At 42.1% G+C, this 22,980-nt stretch overlaps 1 protein-coding gene across 1 annotated transcript; it reads left to right on the top strand.

Moving 5' to 3' along the window:
- Positions 1-3,434: 3,434 nt before the first annotated feature.
- Positions 3,435-17,301, top strand: LOC115537699 (NLR family CARD domain-containing protein 3-like). Its single transcript, XM_030349744.1, has 5 exons — positions 3,435-3,544; positions 3,899-5,735; positions 15,026-15,199; positions 15,589-15,638; positions 17,291-17,301. Exons 1-5 carry the CDS (start codon positions 3,502-3,504, stop codon positions 17,299-17,301), a joined length of 2,115 nt encoding a protein of 704 aa, XP_030205604.1. The 5' UTR covers positions 3,435-3,501.
- Positions 17,302-22,980: the final 5,679 nt, after the last annotated feature.

Raw genomic sequence — 22,980 nt, 5'->3', positions numbered from 1 at the left:
GGTGAACACCTAAACCTCTTCATTCCCTCCTTTCCTTGCATTTGTTATTCTATATTTCCATTCAACACGGGCAGCACACGTTTCGTCACAAGGTACCGTTTCCTGAATTCCTGTTTTCTTACCAGATGTATTCAAACTATATTAATTTATTCTTACTAAATTAATCTGTTTCCAGTCCAAGCTGATTGTATCCATGATTGTGGTGTAAAATAGGTTTAATGAAGGAGTATGCGTCAGGACATCAGTAACTAGTTTTACCGTGTTGAGGGCGATTATATACGGATCCTTCCTTGTATTGTGGACTTTTATTCTGTAGGGAGGCCAGAACGGTCAGAGTTTCATTGGTAACAGTTAAGAATTGATGGTTTGGAAGTGTCGGATCTAAAGGTAAATAAATAAGTCCATAATTAAATGAACGTGTTAGAAGCAGTGTGTGTGTGTGTGTGTGTGTGTGTGTGTGTGTGTGTGTGTGTGTGTGTGTGTGTGTGTGTGTGTGTGTGTGTGTGTGTGTGTGTGTGTGTGTGTGTGTGTGTGTGTGTGTGCGCGCGCGCGTGAAGACATAGAGAATGATTAGAATGTAGCTCTAGACAGAGCGAGTGATAGAGTTTGTGATCTAGACATAGGTTGAGATAGAGTGTGTAGTTCTAGACTGAGGGACAGATAGTGTGTGTATGTCAGACAGGAGGAGGATAGGAAGTCTTCACTGAAGTCATTTCATGTTTGGTACTTAAAGAGAATCCAGAGAAACAATATGGCATTGTGTTTGTGTCCAGGTCTCCAGTCTACTATGGATGAGGAGAGAGAGGAGGGGGCTCCTACCTCTAAAACCACCCTGTCTGGGAAACATGGCCGCCAGAGCAAAGCTAAGAGGTAAGAAGTGGATCTCTCTGTCTGTGACTGTTGTCCTTCTCAGAGCTCAGCACTGATATCTCATGACTCCATCATCAGTCTTAGTAAAAGCTGTGTGTGTGTTGTGTTGAAGCCCAGAGCAGCGGGAGAGAGCAGACTCCCCTGAACCCAGCTGTGTCTCCATGAAGAGTGACTGGTCTATGGATTATCCGCATGACTTTAGAGATGGAATTCGGTCTATTAAGAAGAGGTTAGGATTTATCAGATATTCTACAACTATATCTATCAGACATCTTTTAATCCTGGTTCTTGTCATTCTATAAGATTCCAGAAGGAGAGAGCAGACTCCCCTGGACCCAGCTGTGTCTCCATGAAGAGCGACCGCTCTATGGGTCATCCTCCTGACCTTAAAGATAGACGCCCCTCCAGAGAGGAAGGGTAAGGATTTGTCAAAGATTATAAAACTACAGCATCTATCAAACACCCATAAATCCTGGTTCTTGTTTTTCTATAAGAGTCCAGAAGGAGAGAGTGGACTCCCCTGGACCCAGCTGTGTCTCCTTGAAGAGCAACTGGTCTATGTATCATCCTCCTGGATTTAAAGATGGACGCCCCTCCAGAGAGGAGAGGTAGGAGTTTCCAACTAGTAGTTTTACTGACTGATATTTACAATTCAGGAAATATTTGTATTAAAAAGATTGTGTGTGTGTGTGTGTGTGTGTGTGTGTGTGTGTGTGTGTGTGTGTGTGTGTGTGTGTGTGTGTGTGTGTGTGTGTGTGTGTGTGTGTGTGTGTACGCACGCTGTCTCCACAGGCGACCACAGGAGAGGTCAAAGGTTACCAGTGCTCAGTCTGTACAGCAGAATCAAGCAGAGCTGATCAAGGTGTGTAAATGAAACAAGACATTTGACTTCAGCTCTAAACAGGGGCGCCGTAAAGGGAGGGGGGGGGGGGGGGGGGGGGAATTCATCATAATCAAGTTAATATATTTCGAGTGAAAATGTTATCGATTAAAACAGCAATTTAAACAAACAAGGGGTTCGTTCCTCCATGTTTGGCTAAATGTTCAGTATAGTCTATATATTCCAGAAGGAGAGAGCGGACTCCCCTGGACCCAGCTGTGTCTCCATGAAGAGCAACTGGTCTATGGATCATCCTCCTAATCTTAAAGATGGACGCCCCTCCAGAGTGGAGAGGTAGGAGTTTCCAACAAACTAATAGTTTTACTAACTGATATTCACAATTCAGGAAATATTTTTATAAAAAGATACTGTGTGTGTGTGTGTGTGTGTGTGTGTGTGTGTGTGTGTGTGTGTGCGCGCGCGCGCGTTCTCTCCACAGGCAACTCCAGGAGAGGTCAAAGGTTACCAGTGCTCAGTCTGTACAGCAGAATCAAGCAGAGCTGATCAAGGTGTGTAAATGAAAAACTACATTTGACTTCAGCTCTAGACAGGGGTGACCTAAGGGGGGTGGGGGGGGGTAGTAGTCTATATATTCCACCTCTCTCTCTTTATTGCATGGTTCAGTCTTGCGTGGATCCAGTTTTCAGCACAGAGTCTTCCACTCGGTGCCCTTACAAGCAGAACAGACGGAGAACAGACTGTCAGTAGTTTGACACGTCGTCGTTGAGGTAGAAGTCTGGGTATCAGAAACAGAAACCTGAGAGGGAGGAGCAGGGCCCACAGTTGGTCACCCAGTTTATACAACTAAAGGTTTTTATTTATTCCCCTTCCTGTGGTGCCCATTATCACAGAGCTACCTAGTGAATCATAGAATCTTATATCAATCCAATAGTTCTTCATCAAACAGGAAATTCATGAATATGAATCAATGAATGAGGTAGACAGGTGGATGAACCGGGAGACTATTTACTGAGGCCTACACACATTTTCTTCTACTTAGGTAGGTCTAAATACTGACCCCTAGTGGTGAAAGGTAATGGCAGAGTATGAAGACAGTTTGTGTCTTTTCTGTCCCATTTTACTGAGGTGTTTAGAGCCAGTGTAACATTACTGGCATCTGACAAACTTTGGGAATAAATTGACCAAAAACGTAAAACACCACTGAATTTCATGAATTTCTAAAGAGGAAAGCCTTTTGCCAGAACAGCAACAGTAATGAGAGATGCCACTCATTACCTCTAACATTCATACATCAATGGTCAATGACAGCAGGCCAAGTATTGGGTAATTAGCAGTACGCTACACTAGAGCTAGTCTATCAATCTATGGGTGGTCAAATGGATTTTCTAGGCTGGTGGGTGGTCTAGGTTGGAGGCCCAATATATTATTTGATAAGGCCCACAATCTCTAATGGTGCCCCTGGCTCTACATGGGCAATAAAAGCATCTCTTGTGGAGCTTATAGTCTCCAGTTTTCTCTCTTTAGACCAGGGAGACGTTCATCTGGGACTGATGCTTCTGATGTCCTCAGTTAGTTCAAAGTTCTCCTTGATGTTTGTTCTGTTCCAGAGGGCTGAGGAGAACGCACACGCTTTTCTAGACAAGGAGCTGAAGAAGCTCTGGAGGGATCTCTTCTCAAATTACCCACAATGCTCAGAGAGTCAGAGGGAGGAGGAGGAGGAGGATGGTAAGAACGAGGAGCAGAGGAGGCGCGCCATAGAGGGAGTGGTAGACATCACAAAGCTCTGCCTGATGGAGATGAACCAGGAGGAACTGGCCGACAAGCTGGGGAGTGGTAAGATACAAATATATAGGTTAAATGGTTTGATCCAGATATGTAGGGTCATTGTGGGGGTATCAGGTTGAATGGTTTGATCCAGATATGTAGGGTTATTGTGGGGGTATCAGCTTAAAGAATTGTAAACACTAGACTGCAGATCAACAGCAGAATAACTCAGTGGAAGAGATGAACCACTATCTTGTTATGTCAGGTTAACAAGTCACTGATACCACTGATACTCAACAACGACAGCACTACTAATAAAGTTATAAGATCCATATGAAGTAGAATTTTATAATACTTTTTTCTTTACATCAGTAATATTGCTTCGAACTATGAATGGTATGTTTCTTCTGGTTTGGGATTTAGGAGCTGTTGCGGTCCAGTGGCAACATGAACTCAAGGCTCATCTGAAGAAGAAGTTCCACTGTGTGTTTGAGGGAATCGCTAGAGCAGGAGAGCAGAGACCTCTGAATGAGATCTACACAGAGCTCTTCATCACAGAGAGAGGCAGTGGAGAGGTCAACATGGAACATGAGGTCAGACTGATTGAAAAGGCATCCAGGAAGCAAGCCAACAAGGAAACACCAATCAGTTGTGAAGACATCTTTAAACCTTTAGCTGGACAAGATAAACCAATCAGAACAATAATGACAACCGGAGTGGCCGGCATTGGTAAAACTCTCTTAACACACAAGTTCACTCTGGACTGGGCCGAAGGCAAAGCCAACCACGACATAGACTTCACATTTCTCCTCACTTTCAGAGAGCTGAATTTAATGAAAGGGAAAGAGTTTAGCTTAGTGGAACTTCTTCATCAGTTTTCTGTTGAAACCAAAGGATCAGGAAACTACAGATACGACCATGACCAAGTAGTCTTCATCTTGGATGGTCTGGATGAGTGTCGACTTCCTCTGGACTTCCAGAACAACCCGATCTGGACTGATGTCACCGAACCGACCTCAGTGGACGTGCTGCTGACAAACATCATCAGGGGAGTCCTGCTTCCCTCTGCCCGCATCTGGATAACCACACGCCCTGCCGCAGCCAATCAGATCCCTGCTGAGTGTGTTGACATGGTGACAGAGGTGAGAGGGTTCACCGACCCACAGAAGGTGGAGTACTTCAGGAAGAAATTCAGAGAGGGGACAATGGCCAGCACAATCATCTCTCACGTCAAGAAATCTCGAAGCCTCCACATCATGTGTCACATCCCAGTCTTCTGTTGGATCACTGCTACAGTTCTAGTGGACTTCTTCAAAACATCCCAGAGAAGAGAAGAGGTGCCCAAGACCGTGACTCAGATGTACAGCCACTTCCTGAGGGTTCAGTCCATACAGGGGGACAGGAAGTATCATGGGCGAGCTGATACCGATCCACAATGGAGTTTGGAGAGCAGGGAGATCATTGTTTCTCTGGGGAAACTGGCTTTTAACCAGCTGGAGAAAGGCCAGCTGATCTTCTATGAGGCAGACTTGGCAGAGTGTGACATCGATATCAGAGCAGCCTCAGTGTACTCAGGAGTGTTCACCCAGATCTTTAAAGAGGAGTTTGGACTGCACCAGGACAGGATGTTCTGCTTCATCCATCTGAGCATCCAGGAGTTTCTGGCTGCCCTTTATGTCTTTCTGTCCTACATCAACACTGGTGTCAACCTGCTCTCAGAAAAACATCCAACCTCCGGGAAAGCTGAACTCCTCCCCCTCTACCAGAGTGCTGTGGACAAGGCCTTACAGAGTGAGAACGGGCACCTGGACTTGTTCCTCCGCTTCCTCCTGGGCCTCTCTCTAGAGACCAATCAGATGCTCCTGAAAGGTCTGCTGGAACCAAGAGGAAGTAAATTACAGGACAATCTAACAAAAAACGTTCCATCCGGGCAGACAGGAAGGAGGTCACAAATCAATACCCAAATAGTCCATTACATCAAGGAGAAGATAGGTGGAGATCTCTCTCAAGAGAGAAGCATCAATCTGTTCCACTGTCTGAATGAACTGAATGACAGTTCTCTAGTGGAGGAGATCCAACAGTACCTGTCATCAGGAAGTCTCTCCACTGAATCTCTCTCCTCTGCTCAGTGGTCAGCTCTGGTCTTCATCGTACTGACATCAGAAGAGCAGCTGGACGTGTTTTACCTGAGGAAATACTCTGCTTCTGAGGAGGGTCTTCTGGGGCTGCTGCCATTGGTCAAAGCCTCCAAAACATCTCTGTAGGTTCACTCATAACATGTATTAACAATACAACACTATACATAATACTAGAATATAAAAGTTGTAGTAAATTTAAAAACATCTCTGACGGTGCACTAAGAACATGTATTGCAATGCACACAATACAATATATATAATACTAGAATACAAAAGTTACAATAACATACAACATATATCTGTAGGCATACTTATAACATGTTGTACGATACACACAATACATAATTCTATAAAAGTAATATTATGATAGTTTTCTGTTACAGCATTTTTGTTAGTATCAACATTGTACACCTAATATGTAACTACCATTTAAAGATCTAATGTATAATCATTTGTTCAACTATCAGAAAAGTCTTATCAAGCATTTAATCATGGTTCTCAACATATTCTGTTTTTTTGTGTGAAGGCTGAACAGCTGTCATCTGTCAGAGAGATGCTGTAAAGCTCTGGCCTCAGCTCTCAGCTCCAACTCCTCTAGTCTGAGAGAGCTGGACCTGAGTACCAACAAACTGCAGGATTCAGGAGTGGAGCTGCTCTCTGCTGGACTGGGGAGTCCACACTGTACACTGGAAACTCTCAGGTCAGTTTTACTAAGTGCAAAAAGTTACACCACAAGGTTCGGTTTCAGAATACTTTTAACTACTGTCCCTTGGTCTGAGAATCACACCTAAATGACGTCAAACTATATCAGATAATAACTCAGTACCTTTGACCACAAAACATGAAAAAGTAATCCCAAAGTTGACATTTTCAATTATAAACACAAAATATAATAAAAGTGCGTTCCCACATTCCCCTGTTAACGGTTCAGTGGTAATTAAACAAATGAAGTTGCAGTATTTGCATCGATCAAAGTTTATCGGTCTAAATAAACCAGCAGCCAGACCAATGTAGACCCTGCCTTAGCTGAACCTCTGAAGCTAAGCAGGTGGGCTTGGTTTGTACTGGATGGGGGACCAACTGGGAACACTGAGCAGCTGCTGGAAGTGGTGTCGGTTGGTGGCCAGTAGGTGGCACTCTTCCCTCTGGCCAGAGCATAAATCCTGATGCCCCAGTGCAGTGACGGGGACACTGGGCTGTGGAAGGTGCCGTCCTTCAGAAGAGACGTAAAACCGAGGTCCTGACTCACTGAGGTTATTATAGATCCCAGGGCACTTATCTCCAAAAGAGTAGCGGATTCCCCAGGTCCTGGCTAAAACTGCCCAACCAGGCTCATTCAATCCGGCCCCCTATTCATCCCCCTGTTTAAATGATGATTAATCCCTGATTTATTAATCCCCTCACTCTCCACCTCAAGCTGGTGTATAATTGATTGATTAAAATGATTGAAATTCTTTTTTGACACATGCACAAACGTAAGCATACAAAAGTACATGTCAAAAGGATAACACATAAAAGCCCATGGGCTTATTTCAATTGTGGTCCCTTGGTAGTGTAAGCATGTTTATAGGTGTATGTAAGTTTGTGTGGTAAAGATAATGTACATGACAATGGGGTCAACAAAGTAAAATATGACATTCCAATCACACATTCATAATTCATGAGTGGTGAGCGTTCTGGCGCCGATTGGCTGCTGTGCATCACCCATGTGGATGCTACACATTCGTGGTGGTTAGTGAGGTCCCCCCTTCACTGTAAAGCCCTATATGAAGTCAATGGAAGGGGACTTGAAAAGCGCTGTATTAATGTATAGTTCATTTCAAGTTCATAAATGTATAATATCCATAGGAGAAACATAAAATACAGAACAAGGTCAAACAATTTAAGATGTAGAAATACAGAACAATATATGTAGAAATACAGAGCAACATAAAACAATTGAATATGAATAAATACAGAACAACATAAAACTATTGATCATGTAGAAATATAGAGCAACATAATAGAATTGAATATGTAGAAATTCAGGACAACATAAACTACTATGTTGAAATACAGAACATAAAACTATTGACTATGTAGTAATACAGAACAACATAATTGAAAATGTAGATATACAAAGCATCATAAAACAATTGAATATGGAATGCATAAACATAAAAAGCTTGAATATGTAGGAATGCATAAACATAAAAAGATTGAATATGTAGGAATGCATAAACATAAAACGGTTGAATATGTAGGAATGCATAAACATAAAAAGACTGAATATGTAGGAATGCATAAACATAAAAAGATTGAATATGTAGAAATACAGAGCAACATAAAACGATTGAATATGTAGAAATACAGAACAATATGAATCTATTTAACATGTAGGAATACAGAATAACCTCAAACGTTTGAATATGTAGAGAAGCAAAACCCCAGAGGGGTTTCATAGTCGTCCTTGTTTTGAAGCCCGGTAAAAGTGTCTGAAGCCAGGAAGGGCAAGTGCCCTCAGTGTTATAGGTTTATGTAAATGAGCTTAAGCACATTTATGATGGTTTATCAAAATAAAAGGTTGAATTAATGAATCAATAGTCTTACAGAAGGAAGCATTGGGACTGATAGAGCGCTGAAGGCCCTCCTTGGCTCCACAGCCCTCTGCTTCGTTAGGACTGACTCTGTTCACACAGAGTTCAGGATCCCTACGGCCATCAGGGGACTGCTGGAGGAAGTTTGAATGTCCACTGTCATCTCCTTGAGCTCACTTCCCTGATCCCTGATAGCAGCGAGGAGAGCGGAGGCGCTAGCATCACTGGACGTCCCCTCCAGTGTGGGCCCATGGCAGCCCTGTGCTGTTCGTTAGCTACACCATGTTTCTCCTGTGAGCTAGTTGGATCTTTTAAGCACTTTTAATCTCACTTCCTAACAGGTTATTTTTATTGTGTGTGCAGGCTGAATTGCTGTGGGCTGTCAAAGGGATGCTGTAAAGCTCTGGCCTCAGCTCTCAGCTCCAACTCCTCTAGTCTGAGAGAGCTGGACCTGAGTTCCAATGGTCTGAAGGATTCAGGAGTGGAGCTGCTCTCTGCTGGACTGGGGAGTCCACACTGTACACTGGAAACTCTCAGGTCAGTTTTACTAAGTGTAAACAGTTACACCACAAGGTTCGGTTTCAGAAGACTTTTAACTACTGTCCCCTGGTTTGAGAATCACACCTAAATGACGTCAAACTATATCTGATAATAACTCAATACCTTTGATGACCACATGCATTAGAGTGGTACCATTGGACGTATTATACCTTGTTGTTGGGATGCGAAAATTAAAAGTTTTAAAAGTAATCCCAATGTTACCATTGCAACTTTTCAATTACAAACACAAAATTTAATAAAAGTGCATTCCCACATTCCCCTGTTAACGGGTCAGTGGTAGTTAAACAAATGAAGTTGCAGTATTTGCATCCATCAAAGTTTATCGGTCTAAATAAACCAGCAGCCAGACCAATGTAGACCCTGCCTTAGCTGAACCTCTGAAAATTAGCAGTTGGGCTTGGTTAGTACTGGATGGGAGACCAACTGGGAACACTGAGCAGCTGCTGGAAGTGGTGTCGGTTGGTGGCCAGTAGGTGGCACTCTTCCCTCTGGCCAAAGCATAAATCCTGATGCCCCAGTGCAGTGACGGGGACACTGGGCTGTGGAAGGTGCCGTCCTTCAGAGGAGACGTAAAACCGAGGTCCTGACTCACTGAGGTTATTAAAGATCCCAGGGCACTTATCTCAAAAAGAGTAGCGGATTCCCCGAGTCCTGGCTAAAACTGCCCAACCAGGCTCATTCAATCCGGCCCCCTATTCATCCCCCTGTTTAAATGATGATTAATCCCTGATTTATTAATCCCCTCACTCTCCACCTCAAGCTGGTGTATAATTGATTGATTAAAATGATTGAAATTCTTTTTTGACACATGCACAAACGTAAGCATACAAAAGTACATGTCAAAAGGATAACACATAAAAGCCCATGGGCTTATTTCAATTGTGGTCCCTTGGTAGTGTAAGCATGTATATAGGTGTATGTAAGTTTGTGTGGTAAAGATAATGTACATGACAATGGGGTCAACAAAGTAAAATATGACATTCCAATCACACATTCATAATTCATGAGTGGTGAGCGTTCTGGCGCCGATTGGCTGCCGTGCATCACCCATGTGGATGCTACACATTCGTGGTGGTTAGTGAGGTCCCCCCTTCACTGTAAAGCCCTATATGAAGTCAATGGAAGGGGACTTGAAATGCGCTATATGAATGTTTAGTTCATTTCAAGTTCATAAATGTATAATTTTCATGGGAAAAACTCAACAACTTATTTTTTGTCTCCATGACTGTATAAGGTCTTTGCTACATCATAATTTTTTACAGATATATTTTATCTTCAGAACTTCAATTGAAGATATAAAATACAGAAATAGGTCAAACTATTTAAGATTTAGAAATACAGAACAATATATGTAGAAATACAGAGCAACATAAAACAATTGAATATGAATAAATACAGAACAACATAAAACTATTGATTATGTAGAAATATAGAGCAACATAATACGATTGAATATGTAGAAATAGAGCAAAATAAAACTATTGAATATGTAGAAATAAAAGCAACAGAATTGAATATGTTGACATACAGGACAACATAAATTAATGCGTCGAAATACAGAACTTAAAACGATTGAATATGTAGGAATGCAAAGCAACATAAAACTATTGACAATGTAGAAATACAGAACAGCATAATTGAAAATGTAGATATACAAAGCATCATAAAACGATGTAGGAAAACAAACATAAAAAGATTGAATTATGTAGGAATACAGAGCATCATTAAACAATTGAACATGTAGAAATACAGAGCAATATAAATCTATTTAATATGTAGGGATACAGAATAAGATCAAAGGTTTGAATATGTAGAGAAGCAAAGCCCCAGAGGGGTTCCATAGTCGTAAAAGTGTCTGAAGCCAGGAAGGGCAAGTGCCCTCAGTGTTTTAGGTTTTTGTAAATGAGCTTAAGCACATTTATGATGGTTTATCAAAATAAAAGGTTGAATTAATGAATCAATAGTCTCATAGAAGGAAGCATTGGGACTGATAGAGCGCTGAAGGCCCTCCTTGGCTCCACAGCCCTCTGCTTCGTTAGGTCTGACTCTGTTCACACAGAGTTCAGGATCCCTACGGCCATCAGGGGACTGCTGAAGGAAGTTTGAATGTCCACAGTCATCTCCTTGAGATCACTCCCTGATAGCAGCGAGGAGAGCGGAGGCGCTGGCATCACTGGACGTCCTCCCCTCCAGTGTGGCCCCATGGCGGCCCTGTGCTGTTCGTTAGCTACACCATGTTTCTCCTGTGAGCTAGTTGGATCATTTATGCACTTTTAATCTCACTTCCTAACATCTTCTTTTTATTGTGTGCAGGCTGAATTTTTGTGATCTGTCAGAGGACTGCTGTGAAGCTCTGGCCTCAGCTCTCAGCTCCAACTCCTCTAGTCTGAGAGAGCTGGACATGAGTTCCAATGAACTGGAGGATTCAGGAGTGGAGCTGCTCTCTGCTGGACTGGGGAGTCCACACTGTACACTGGAAACTCTCAGGTCAGTTTTACTTAACGTGCAACAGTTCCATATCAGGAGACTATTAAAAAACGACTACTTGCCCCCTGGTTTGAGGATCAATCCTAAATGTCGTCTAAATATATAATCGAATGACTCAGTACCTTTGCTGACCACGTTTATCAGGGTGGTGCCATTGGACATATTACACCTTGTTGTTTATGTGGGAAAATGAAAAGTTGAAAAGTTATCCAAGAGTTGCCATTGCATCTTTTCAATTATAAACGCAAAATATAATAATAGTTCCTTCCCACAATCTCCTGTTAACGGGAGAGTGCGAGTTAAACGAATGAAGTCACAGTATTTGCATCAATCAAAGGTTATAGGTCTACGTAGACTAATTATATTTTGGCGAGCAGCACACACGCGTGTGTGCGTGCTTGTGGTGTGTTGTGTAACTGCTTTAAACCTGGTCTCCCGTCGGGTCATTCCTGTGCTGCTCGCCACATTATAATTAGTCTACGTAGACCTATAACCTTTGATTGATGCAAATACTGTGACTTCATTTGTTTAAAGGGGACATATTATGCCATCTATCCGTCATACATCTAGGTGGACACGCCCACCTGTGATGTCAGAAGCTGCACAGTTTCAAAATGGCTTGTTATGGCTAATCACACTCACACCTGGTGGTGTAATATGTCCCCTTTAAACAAATGTAGTCACAGTATTTGCATCAATCTAAGGTTATAGGCCTACGTAGACTGATTATATTGTGGCGAGCAGCACAGGAATGACCCGACGGGAGACCAGGGCCCCGTTTCCCGAAGTATCGTTAGCCTAAGTGGTTTGTGAAGTGCGATGTACGAGCATCGTACAGTTTTTACACCGTTTCCCGAAAGCATCGTTGCGTAACGAACGTCAGGAAAACACTCGTAGCTAGCGAGGGCTCCAGGGGTGCTCGTAGGGTGCTAAGAGCATCGTTAATATAGCCTCAGTGGAGTCACCTGCTGGACATTCAGTGGTATTGGATGTGTTTTATTAAAACACATCCAATACCACAGAATCTCCAGCTGGCACCATTTCGCGATACCCCCAAAACAGTGGTTACTGCCAATATATTACTTATAGACTACTGTAAGATTTAAAAAGCAAAGACCGAGACAGAGTCAACAACATCATAATTTATTGCAGCAATTTAAAATTCCAAAAATAAATGTGCAGCCGAAATGTACCGATCAAACTCCACGTCCAAAGGCAATCTCATAAAGCATATAATAAAATCAAATGATTCCTTTGCTCTTGTGTTGGAGGTCGCTTTCGAGCTGCACTTGCTGTCTCCCTCTGATTTTAATTCAACCATCGTGGTTAAAATGTCCTCATATTGATCAGAGACAGATGACATACTGTACACGAATCATGCTGAGACCAGCGGGTGTCTGAGAAATTCTGCAGGCGTTTTTTATTGCGATTGTTTGCCATAAAGCACTGAAAGGGCTTCGGTGAGCCTGTGATGAAGTTCATTAATCATTGGACCGTGTCTAGACAGTAACGAACATCCCTGACCTGAGTGGAGTGCACAATCGAGAGCGTGGTTTCTGCAGTGAACGTAGACTGCTGCGGGAAACTGTGCTGCGATGCGTGCCTGAACCCCGCGTGCTTTCCCGCTTACATTACTGGCACCATCATAAGGCGTATTTACACTGCCAAATATGCCGTCTTATGCACGCCTTTTTCGCGGCACGATCCACGCGTTAACACTACCCGAGGTAAATTGCCTGCTTGAGCTAGCACCCCAATTTAGTTAATTTAGTCAGCAAAATAAAGAATATCAGAATCAGAAAGGATTTAATTGCCAAGAAGGGTTTTACACCAACCAGGAATTTGGCTTGGTGATTAAGGTGCATACATGAGGACAATAACAATGAAGAAGAGATAGTTATATATAACACCATATAAACAAGCAGGAACATAAGCGATCAATTAAAAAAGGATAAAATAGAATAAATAAATTAAAAACTAAAGTAAAAGATACAAGAATTTAAGATACAAGAATATAAGAATTTACAAATTGGTGATGGGTATGAGTGCCAGAGTCAGTGTCACCAGTGGGGGTGGTGGTCCTGGGACTTGTTAAGGAACCCAACTGAAGAGGGGAAGAAACTGTTCAAGTGGCGGGAGGTTTTGGTCCTGATGGACCGCAGCCTCCTGCCAGAGGGGAGAGTTCCAAATAAACTGTGACCAGGATGGGAGGGGTCGGCCATAATCTTGCCTGCCCGCCTCAGAGCCCTGTAGCTGTGCAGGTCCTGGAGGGATGGAAGGTTGCAGCCAATCACCTTCTCCGCAGAGCGTATGATACGCTGCAGTCTGGTCTTGTCCTTAGCCGTAGCAGCAGTGTACCAGACAGTGATGGATGAGGTGAGGATAGACTCAATGATTGCAGTGTAGAAGTGCACCATCATAGTCTTTGGCAGGTTGAATTTCTTCAGCTGGCGCAGGAAGAACATCCTCTGCTGGCCTTTTTTGGTGAGGGACCTGATGTTGAGCTCCCATTTTAGGTCCTGGGTGATGATGGTGCCCAGGAAGCGGCAGGACTCCACAGAGTTGACTGGGGAGCCACACAGGATGATGGGGGTGGATGGGGCTGGGTTCTTCCTGTAATCCACAATAATCTCCACTGTTTTTAAAGGGTTAAGCTCCAGGTTGTTCTGGCTGCACCAGGTCACCAGAGGGTCAATCTCCCACCTGTAGGCGGACTCATCCCCGCCAGAGATGAGCCCAATGAGCGTGGTGTCGTCCGCGAACTTCAGGTGCTTGACAGACTGGTGACTGGAGGTGCAGCTGTTTGTGTACAGGGAGAAGAGCAGAGGGGAAAGAACACAGCCTTGGGGGGATCCGGTGCGGATGGTCTGGGATTCAGATAAATGTTTTTAATATGTTGGCGTTTTTGCACTTGTAAATAGTTAATCAGGTTTGTAGCCTACACTGACGTGAACTCATTTTTGCATGCGGGTGACTTCATTCCTAAAAAAAATAAAACATTCAGGAGTATGCAAATTATTCTAAAGAGGTATAAACTCTGTGCGCAGCCCCGCCTTCTCCAGTGAACCAAGAAAGCCCGCGCCGTGACGAACGGGGGATTTGACCCCCTCGGTTTTACACATAAAACTGTGAAATCGCCGGGCATGCCAAGCTGCGACCGAACCGGCTTGGCAGTGTAAAAAGGCCTATACATCATCCTGCCCAACAATATGGGCAGGATCTAGACCAAGCTCTTCTAATCGGGTCAGCAATAGCCGTGTGTCAATGCCCAGCCTCTATCTTTGAATGATAATGAATGTATGGAGCGTTGCATTTTTAATGTTTACACCAAAGATTCTAGACTAGAGACTGCGTGCCAATCAATTAAACCTTATAAGGAATCAGATAAAGTCTGCTCTCTTTGCTGAGCAAAGCATGTTTCAGAAATCAGCACATTAAGATAAATGTAGTTGTCACACAAGATCCTTAAACCTGGGCCCCGTTGGGAAACGGGGCCCAGGTTAAATCAGTAACACAATACACGCAAGACCAGAGAGTTGCCTTTTATTTTACACACATACCCACACACACACACACACACACACGACTCTCTTGGTGGCGGTGCCGCTTCCCCCCGAGCCTCCCAGGATCCTCTGCGGCACCCGGACACGGTGACCACGGCCGTGATCACCACAATATAATTTAAAGAAGATTAATGTATCATCAAGTTTCTGATAGCTAACTATCAGAAAAGTCGTCTAAAACATTCAATCAGGGTTCCTAACATGTTCTGTTTATTGCGTGTGCAGGCTGATTGGCTGTCATCTGTCAAAGAGATGCTGTGAAGCTCTGGCCTCAGTTCTCAGCTCCAACTCCTCTCGTCTGAGAGAACTGGACCTGAGTACGAATGATCTGCAGGATTCAGGAGTGAAGCTGCTCTCTGCTGGACTGGGGAGTCCACACTGTACACTGGAAACTCTCAGGTCAGTTTTACTCAATGTGCAAACCTTTACAGCACAAGAATCTTTATAACAAAAAAGTAACAAAAAACTTTAATACAGTCATATAATGTAGAGATTTAAGCCGATAAAGTCAAAATTCACACCCCTAAATAATATTTTTGTACAAGAATATCTCAACATATTTATATTGTTGTTGCCATGACAGTATAAGTTGAATGTTACATAAGTACAGTTTACTATTTTTTATTATTATTATTCTACCTATTCACATGTCAGACTTTTTTTTAAAGCTTATTATTAGAATTTAAATATAAAAAAAATTAACATTGGCATAACTTCTCTTTCAATTATGGAAAATGTTAAAGACATAAACACAGACATAACATGGTCTTTTTATTTTGTGTGTGAAGGCTGAATGTCTGTCATCTGTCAGAGAGATGCTGTAAAACTCTGGCCTCAGTTCTCAGCTCCAACTCCTCTAATCTGAGAGAGCTGGACCTGAGTACCAATGATCTGCAGGATTCAGGAGTGAAGCTGCTCTCTGCTGGACTGGGGCGTCCACACTGTACGCTGGAAACTCTCAGGTCAGGGTTAGGGTTAAATGTGTCTTTGGGTATGTTTAATAGTAAGGGATGATCCAGGACTAGGTGGGCTGTGATCTAAAAGAACAGACGACGCGTGTCTAAAGCCCAGTTCAGACCAAAGATTAGCCTCGCAACTCCTTCCAACTCCTTGCGACGAGACGGGCTGCGACGTTCTAAACATGGGGCGGTTCAAACTACTGCGCCGGGCGGCGACGTCAGGTGGTTTCCCTAGCAACTGTGAACGCTCTGGCACAGCTGAGAGCCGCAACAGCAACAGCATCACGCTAAAAAGTAGCCTAATTTAGGTTTGCGATTAGGTTGCATGAGCTAGCACCCCGGACCCTACGCACACATTGGCGGTTTATTGGGTTTCATTCTGATATAAATGCAACGGCTTCGCGGTTCCAGGGGGGGCGGGGGCTTGGGTAGAGGTGTTGCTGCGCTGTCTCCACAGAGACAACGCAGCGATATCATCATGAGCAGTTCTTACTTTGTAGAGAGTTTTCTATTTGCAAAAACTGTTGGTTTATTTGAATTGATCCCCTTCAAGAATTTTTATGTAAACGGGGGTGGACTAGGCTATATTCTCACCTTCCTACTTTGTAAAGCGCATTGTAGGCCTGTTGCTTTTGGGCCGATACTGCGCCCATTCCTTGATTCGTTCTGCCGCAGCACTCCTTAATTTTATTCCAATGTTCGTCAAATCCACTCAAATAGTGGTCCTGCATTGAGTTGAAATCCAACTCTAATGAATATATGGTCCAGTTTTAAGTTTCAAGAACATTTATACATTCCCAGGGCATGTTAAATGAGTGCATGCCCCGCCACTCATAACACACTTGTAAAATGCAGTCGTCAATTGATGGAATGGGTTATTTCATACATCATCAGAAACGAAATTTGGATTTAATCAAATAAATTACAGATAAATAATACTGAAATGGCCACTTTTTGGTTGAACACATTTGAACAAAATAATTACGATCCCCCAATGTTGACCTGAAGTTAGGGTTAGGGTCACACTGCTGCAACTCTTCCCCTGCGACGTTCCAAAACAGCCTCGTTGCGAGGTGAATCTTTGGTCTGAACTGGGCTTAAGATCCCCACCAGATTCAGCATCATTATTCATTTGTAGGCTGGGGTCAACATGTCAGTGGAGCACAGATGGGAGGAGGGAGGCCAAGTGGCCAGAGGAGGAACAGAACTTTAGAGGACGAGGATTTTAGGAAGATACCCTTTTTTTGAAGGGTTGTTTATTTTTGCAGTCTTGTTAGCTGCTAGTGTGTTATGAGTTAACAGGTTATTCTAGCTGACAGAACACTGGCCAGCTGATGAGGGCGAGGGGTTGCTATACTGTTAACTGCTAGCATGTTATGTATGTTATATGTCATGTAACTCTGGCCAGCTCATGTGAGGGTGAGGGTTAGGGGTTGCTGTCTGTATGTTATGGATGTTATGTGTTATATGTTATGTAACTCTGAGGAGTTGCCATTAGTGTAGACATGAGGCTCGGTGATGGTGGCTCTAGACGGGCTGTGATCTGAATTAAATCATAAAACTTTAAGTTGTCCATCATATGGAATTAATACTTTATTAATCTGTTTAGTTCAGTAAGAACTATTCTCATCCAGATAGAATAAATAAAGGTGTGTGTGTGTGTGTGTGTGTGTGTGTGTGTGTGTGTGTGTGTGTGTGTGTGTGTGTGTGTGTGTGTGTAGGTTGTCTGGCTGCCTGGTCACACAGGAAGGCTGTGCTTCTCTGGCTTCAGCTCTGAGCTCCAACCCCTCCCATCTGAGAGAGCTGGACCTGAGCTACAATCACCCAGGAGACTCAGGAGCTGCGCTGCTCTCTACTGGACTGGAGGATCCACGCTGGAGACTGGACACTCTCAGGTATGGGGAGGACAGCTCATCATTCAGAGAAAATGTCTCCTACAAGGATTCAACCCTCTGCTAGATTAAATGGTTTGAAAAGGCAGCTCTAACTTATGTTGTGTAGAAAGTAATGAGACTGCAGATGATGAAGGTGAATGTTTCATGCTGCTCTCACTTTGTTTCCCCCCTAGTGTGGATCACAGTGGAGTATGGAGACTGAAACCAGCTCTAAAGAAGTGTAAGTGTCTGTTTGATTCATCACAAAGCACACTAACTATTGAGCACACAGCAGGAGGTGACGTCTGTTCATTCAGATCTTTCTGGGAATGAAGCTGATGACTGACATTATGTATCTTACATATATAAACATTAACATAATTGCTGTGATTATATCATGAGTGATGATTTTACAACATTGGACTTAACACCATAATAATCGGTAACCCTTCCTTTTACAGTCCCTTAATTACTAGGTATTTACCCGGTACATACATGGTAAATTATAGTGTATTACTGGGTAATTACCACTGGTAATAAGAAGGTAAATACAGAGGTAGTTACCCGGTAAATACATGGTAAATCATAGTGTATTACTGGGTAATTACCACTGGTAATAAGAAGGTAAATACAGAGGAATTATCCGGTAAATTATAGTGTATTACTGTGTAATTACCACTGGTAATAAGAGGGTAAATACAGAGGAATTACAGCTGATGTACCAAGTAAAACCTTCACTATTACCCATCAACTCAACTAAGTAGCATGTAGTTGTAACTGTTTTAGGTTGGTAATAACTCCGATATTGTGTACTTCCTACGAAATTAGGCAACCAATTCTTAGAAACACCTATTATCCAAGGTTTATGTTGGCAACAGCCCAAATTTAATGATGTACAATCTAGAAATTAGCATAGTACTTTACAATAAAATACTTTTTCTTAGTTATTATTCATAGCTACACCCATCTAGAAAGGGTTTATTCGATTTACCACTATGGAATTACTTACCTGGTAACAACCTCTGCAGGAATCTGTTTTCCTCTAGTGTCATGGTACATCTTCTTAAATACTGGGTACGAAGCCGTTTGTTTCCATGGTATTACCAGGTTCTTACCATATAATTTATAACAGATACATTCCATTATCCATGCAGTCAACACAAACTTGTACCATGTACGTTCTGCGACGTTACCAAGTAAAACACCACAAATTACCCAGTAATTAAGCTGAAACTGTACTGTAAAAGGAAGCCTCGTTTGTTTCCATGGTATTACCAGGTTCTTACCATATAATTTGTAAGACATTATTCCCTTTTCCATGCAGTCAACACAAACTTGTACCATGTACGTTCTGCGACGTTACCAAGTAAAACACGACAATTTACCCAGTAATTAAGCTGAAACTGTACTGTAAAAGGAAGCCTTGTTTGTTTCCATGGTATTACCAGGTTCTTACCATATAATTTGTAATACATTATTCTCTTTTCCATGCAATCAACACAAACTTGTACCATGTACGTTCTGCGACGTTACCAAGTAAAACACGTCAATTTACCCAGTAATTAAGCTGAAACTGTACTGTAAAAGGAAGCCTCGTTTGTTTCCATGGTATTACCAGGTTCTTACCAGATCATTTGTAATACATTATTCCCTTTTCCATGCAGTCAACACAAACTTGTACCATGTACGTTCTGCGACGTTACCAAGTAAAACACGTCAATTTACCCAGTAATTAAGCTGAAACTGTACTGTAAAAGGAAGCCTCGTTTGTTTCCATGGTATTACCAGGTTCTTACCATATAATTTGTAATACATTATTCCCTTTTCTATGCAGTCAACACAAACTTGTACCATGTACGTTCTGCGACGTTACCAAGTAAAACACGACAATTTACCCAGTAATTAAGCTGAAACTGTACTGTAAAAGGAAGCCTCGTTTATTTCCTTGGTATTACCAGGTTCTTACCATATAATTTGTAATACATTATTCCCTTTTACATGCAGTCAACACAAACTTGTACCATGTACGTTCTGCGACGTTACCAAGTAAAACACGACAATTTACCCAGTAAGTAAGCTGAAACTGTACTGTAAAAGGAAGCCTAGTTTGTTTCCATGGTATTACCAGGTTCTTACCATATAAGTTGTAACTGGTTATTCCCTTTTCCATGCAATCAACACAAACCATATATGTTCTGCAACATCGTTCACCAGTAGTTAAGCACTTTAATTGTTGTTATAAAACCCCAAACCACTGTTGATGAAAGGCATATTAAAATTAAACAAAATCAAAGGCTTATCTTTCAAACAATGCATATCTCACAAACAGGCACTGAACACTGAAGAAATCGGACAAAAAAAAGAGCCGTCCACATTAACTCAATTTAAATGTTACTGATGGTGTTTTCATAAAACACATGACATTGTTATGGCAAGTGACCACAAGGAAGACTGCTTCAACCTCTTCAATTTGAATAAGCGGTGCATGCCATGCAGCAATCTGCCTATGGGAGCATCTTTGTGGTAATTCGCAAACCAATGAGTCCACTCGATGAATGAGAGATGACTCTTTAGTGTCTTCTCTGTGAGGTATCCCTGCAGTCTCCACATCTGGGATTTGAAGGCTGACCAAGACCTGACCAGGTACCTCCAAATCTCCCCTTCCATACTGCAATAAAGAATCAGAAGACAAGAAAATAAACATTAGGACTGTCAATTAATGAACATTTCTAGAACATGTAGAACTCAAAGATTATTTTGTTTATTAGTTAAAAAAGGATGCTGGTCCTCTGGCCATTGTGTTTGGTCATATTGAAAAGAGAAAAAGGCATAGCCATAAATACAGTTAATAGGACGGGAGGGGACAGGCTGTTAGCTCCGGTTAGCACTTTAGCATCGAGCTAGCGGAACTTCTGTCATTCAAATAACTCGGACATGTTGTTTAAAACCTATAACACCACATTTATTAAAATATCCGGATTTAATCGGGCTCTCTCCCATAAGTACAGTTAACTTAATAGTACGGGAAGAGACTCTGTTAGCCCCGGTTAGCGCGATGCTAAAGAGCAGCTCTACCGGAGCATGCCACCTCAACAGGTGCAAGTTAGCCTCCGGTTTGATATTCGCCAGATATTCGGTTTACCACCCAATCGGATTCATCAACATAAGTGCAATACATTACGGGCTTAGTATGTTGAGGACGGTGCATCGCGAAAATCACAAACACATGTTGTCGCCATCGATGTCTGTGCAACAACGTCATTTACGTTCTGGCTGCTACCTGTTTTAGGGACCGTCAACAAGTTACACATACCGACCGGTGGCAGAGACGTTACCATGGAATTGTTTCTGGAAATAAATCATATAAAATAATATAAAAATCACTAAAAAATACATTTTGTCACCTGATTGTAGTAGTAGTTGCCAATGGTGGTCTGCTACTTACTGCAGGTAACTTTGCTAATATATTGCATTATTGTTAAACGGAATGCAATTAATAATTTCAAATATAGTTAAGTCGATTTTTTTTTGAATATTAAACTATTAACTGCATTATGATTAACTATATTGCAATATATTTGTGCGATTAATTTCCTGAAACAATTCCATGGTAACGTCTCTGCCACCTATCGGTGAGTGTAATTTGTTGACGGTCCCTAAAACAGGTAGCAGCCAGAACGTAAATGACGTTGTTGCACTGACATTGATGGCGCCAACATGTGTTTGTGATTTTTCGCGATACGGTGTCCTAAACCGTCCTCAACATACTAACCCCGTAATGTATTGCACTTATGTTGATGAATCCGATTGGGTGGTAAACCGAATATCAAACCGGAGGCTAACTTGCACCTGTTGAGGTGGCATGTTCCTGTAGAGCTGCTCTTTAGCATCGCGGTAACCGGGGCTAACAGAGCCTGTCTCTTCCCGTCCTATTAACTGTACTTATGGGAGAGAGCCCGATTAAATCCGGATATTTTAATAAATTTGGTGTTATAGGTTTTAAACAACATGTGCGAGTTATTTGAATGACAGAAGCTCCGCTAGCTCGATGCTAAAGTGCTAACTGGAGCTAACAGCCTGTCCCCTCCCGTCCTATTAACTGTATTTATGGCTATGCCTTTTTCTCTTTTCAATATGACCAAACACAATGGCCAGAGGACCAGCATCCTTTCTTAACTGATAAACAAAATAATCTTTGAGTTCTACATGTTCTAGAAATGTTCATTAATTGACAGTCCTAATGTTTATTTTCTTGTCTTCTGATTCTTTATTACAGTATGGAAGGGGAGATTTGGAGGTACCTGGTCAGGTCTTGGTCAGCCTTCAAATCCCAGATGTGGAGACTGCAGGGATACCTCACAGAGAAGACACTAAAGAGTCATCTCTCATTCATCGAGTGGACTCATTGGTTTGCGAATGACCACAAAGATGCTCCCATAGGCAGATTGCTGCATGGCATTCACCACTTATTCAAATTGTAGAGGTTGAAGCAGTCTTCCTTGTGGTCACTTGCCATAACACTGTCATGTGTTTTATGCAAACACCATCAGTAACATTTAAATTGAGTTGATGCAGACGGCTCTTTTTTTTGTCTGATTTCTTCAGTGTTCAGTGCTTGTTTGTGAGATATGCATTGTTTGAAAGATAAGCCTTTGATTTTGTTTAATTTTAATATGCCTTTCATCAACAGTGGATTGGGGTTTTATAACAACAATTAAAGTGCTTAACTACTGGTGAACGATGTTGCAGAACATATATGGTTTGTGTTGATTGCATGGAGAAGGGAATAACCATTTACAACTTGTATGGTAAGAGCCTGGTAATACCATGGAAACAAACGAGGCTTCCTTTTACAGTACAGTTTCAGCTAACTTACTGGGTAAATTGTCGTGTTTTACTTGGTAACGTCGCAGAACGTACATGGTACAAGTTTGTGTTGACTGCATGGAAAAGGGAATAATGTATTACAAAGTATATGGTAAGAACCTGGTAATACCATGGAAACAAGCAAGGCTTCCTTTTACAGTACAGTTTCAGCTTAATTACTGGGTAAATTGTCGTGTTTTACTTGGTAACGTCGCAGAACGTACATGGTACAAATTTGTGTTGACTGCATGGAAAAGGGAATAATATATTACAAATTATATGGTAAGAACCTGGTAATATCATGGAAACAAACAAGGCTTCCTTTTACAGTACAGTTTCAGCTTAATTACTGGGTAAATTGTCGTGTTTTACTTGGTAACGTCGCAGAACGTACATGGTACAAGTTTGTGTTGACTGCATGTAAAAGGGAATAATGTATTACAAATTATATGGTAAGAACATGGTAATACTATGGAAACAA

This window comes from Gadus morhua, chromosome 23 (genome assembly GCF_902167405.1).
Source record: "Gadus morhua chromosome 23, gadMor3.0, whole genome shotgun sequence".
In the NCBI taxonomy this organism is placed as follows: domain Eukaryota; kingdom Metazoa; phylum Chordata; class Actinopteri; order Gadiformes; family Gadidae; genus Gadus; species Gadus morhua.
Note: the sequence above shows the minus strand (reverse complement) of the source record. Positions and strands in the feature narration are given on the sequence as shown.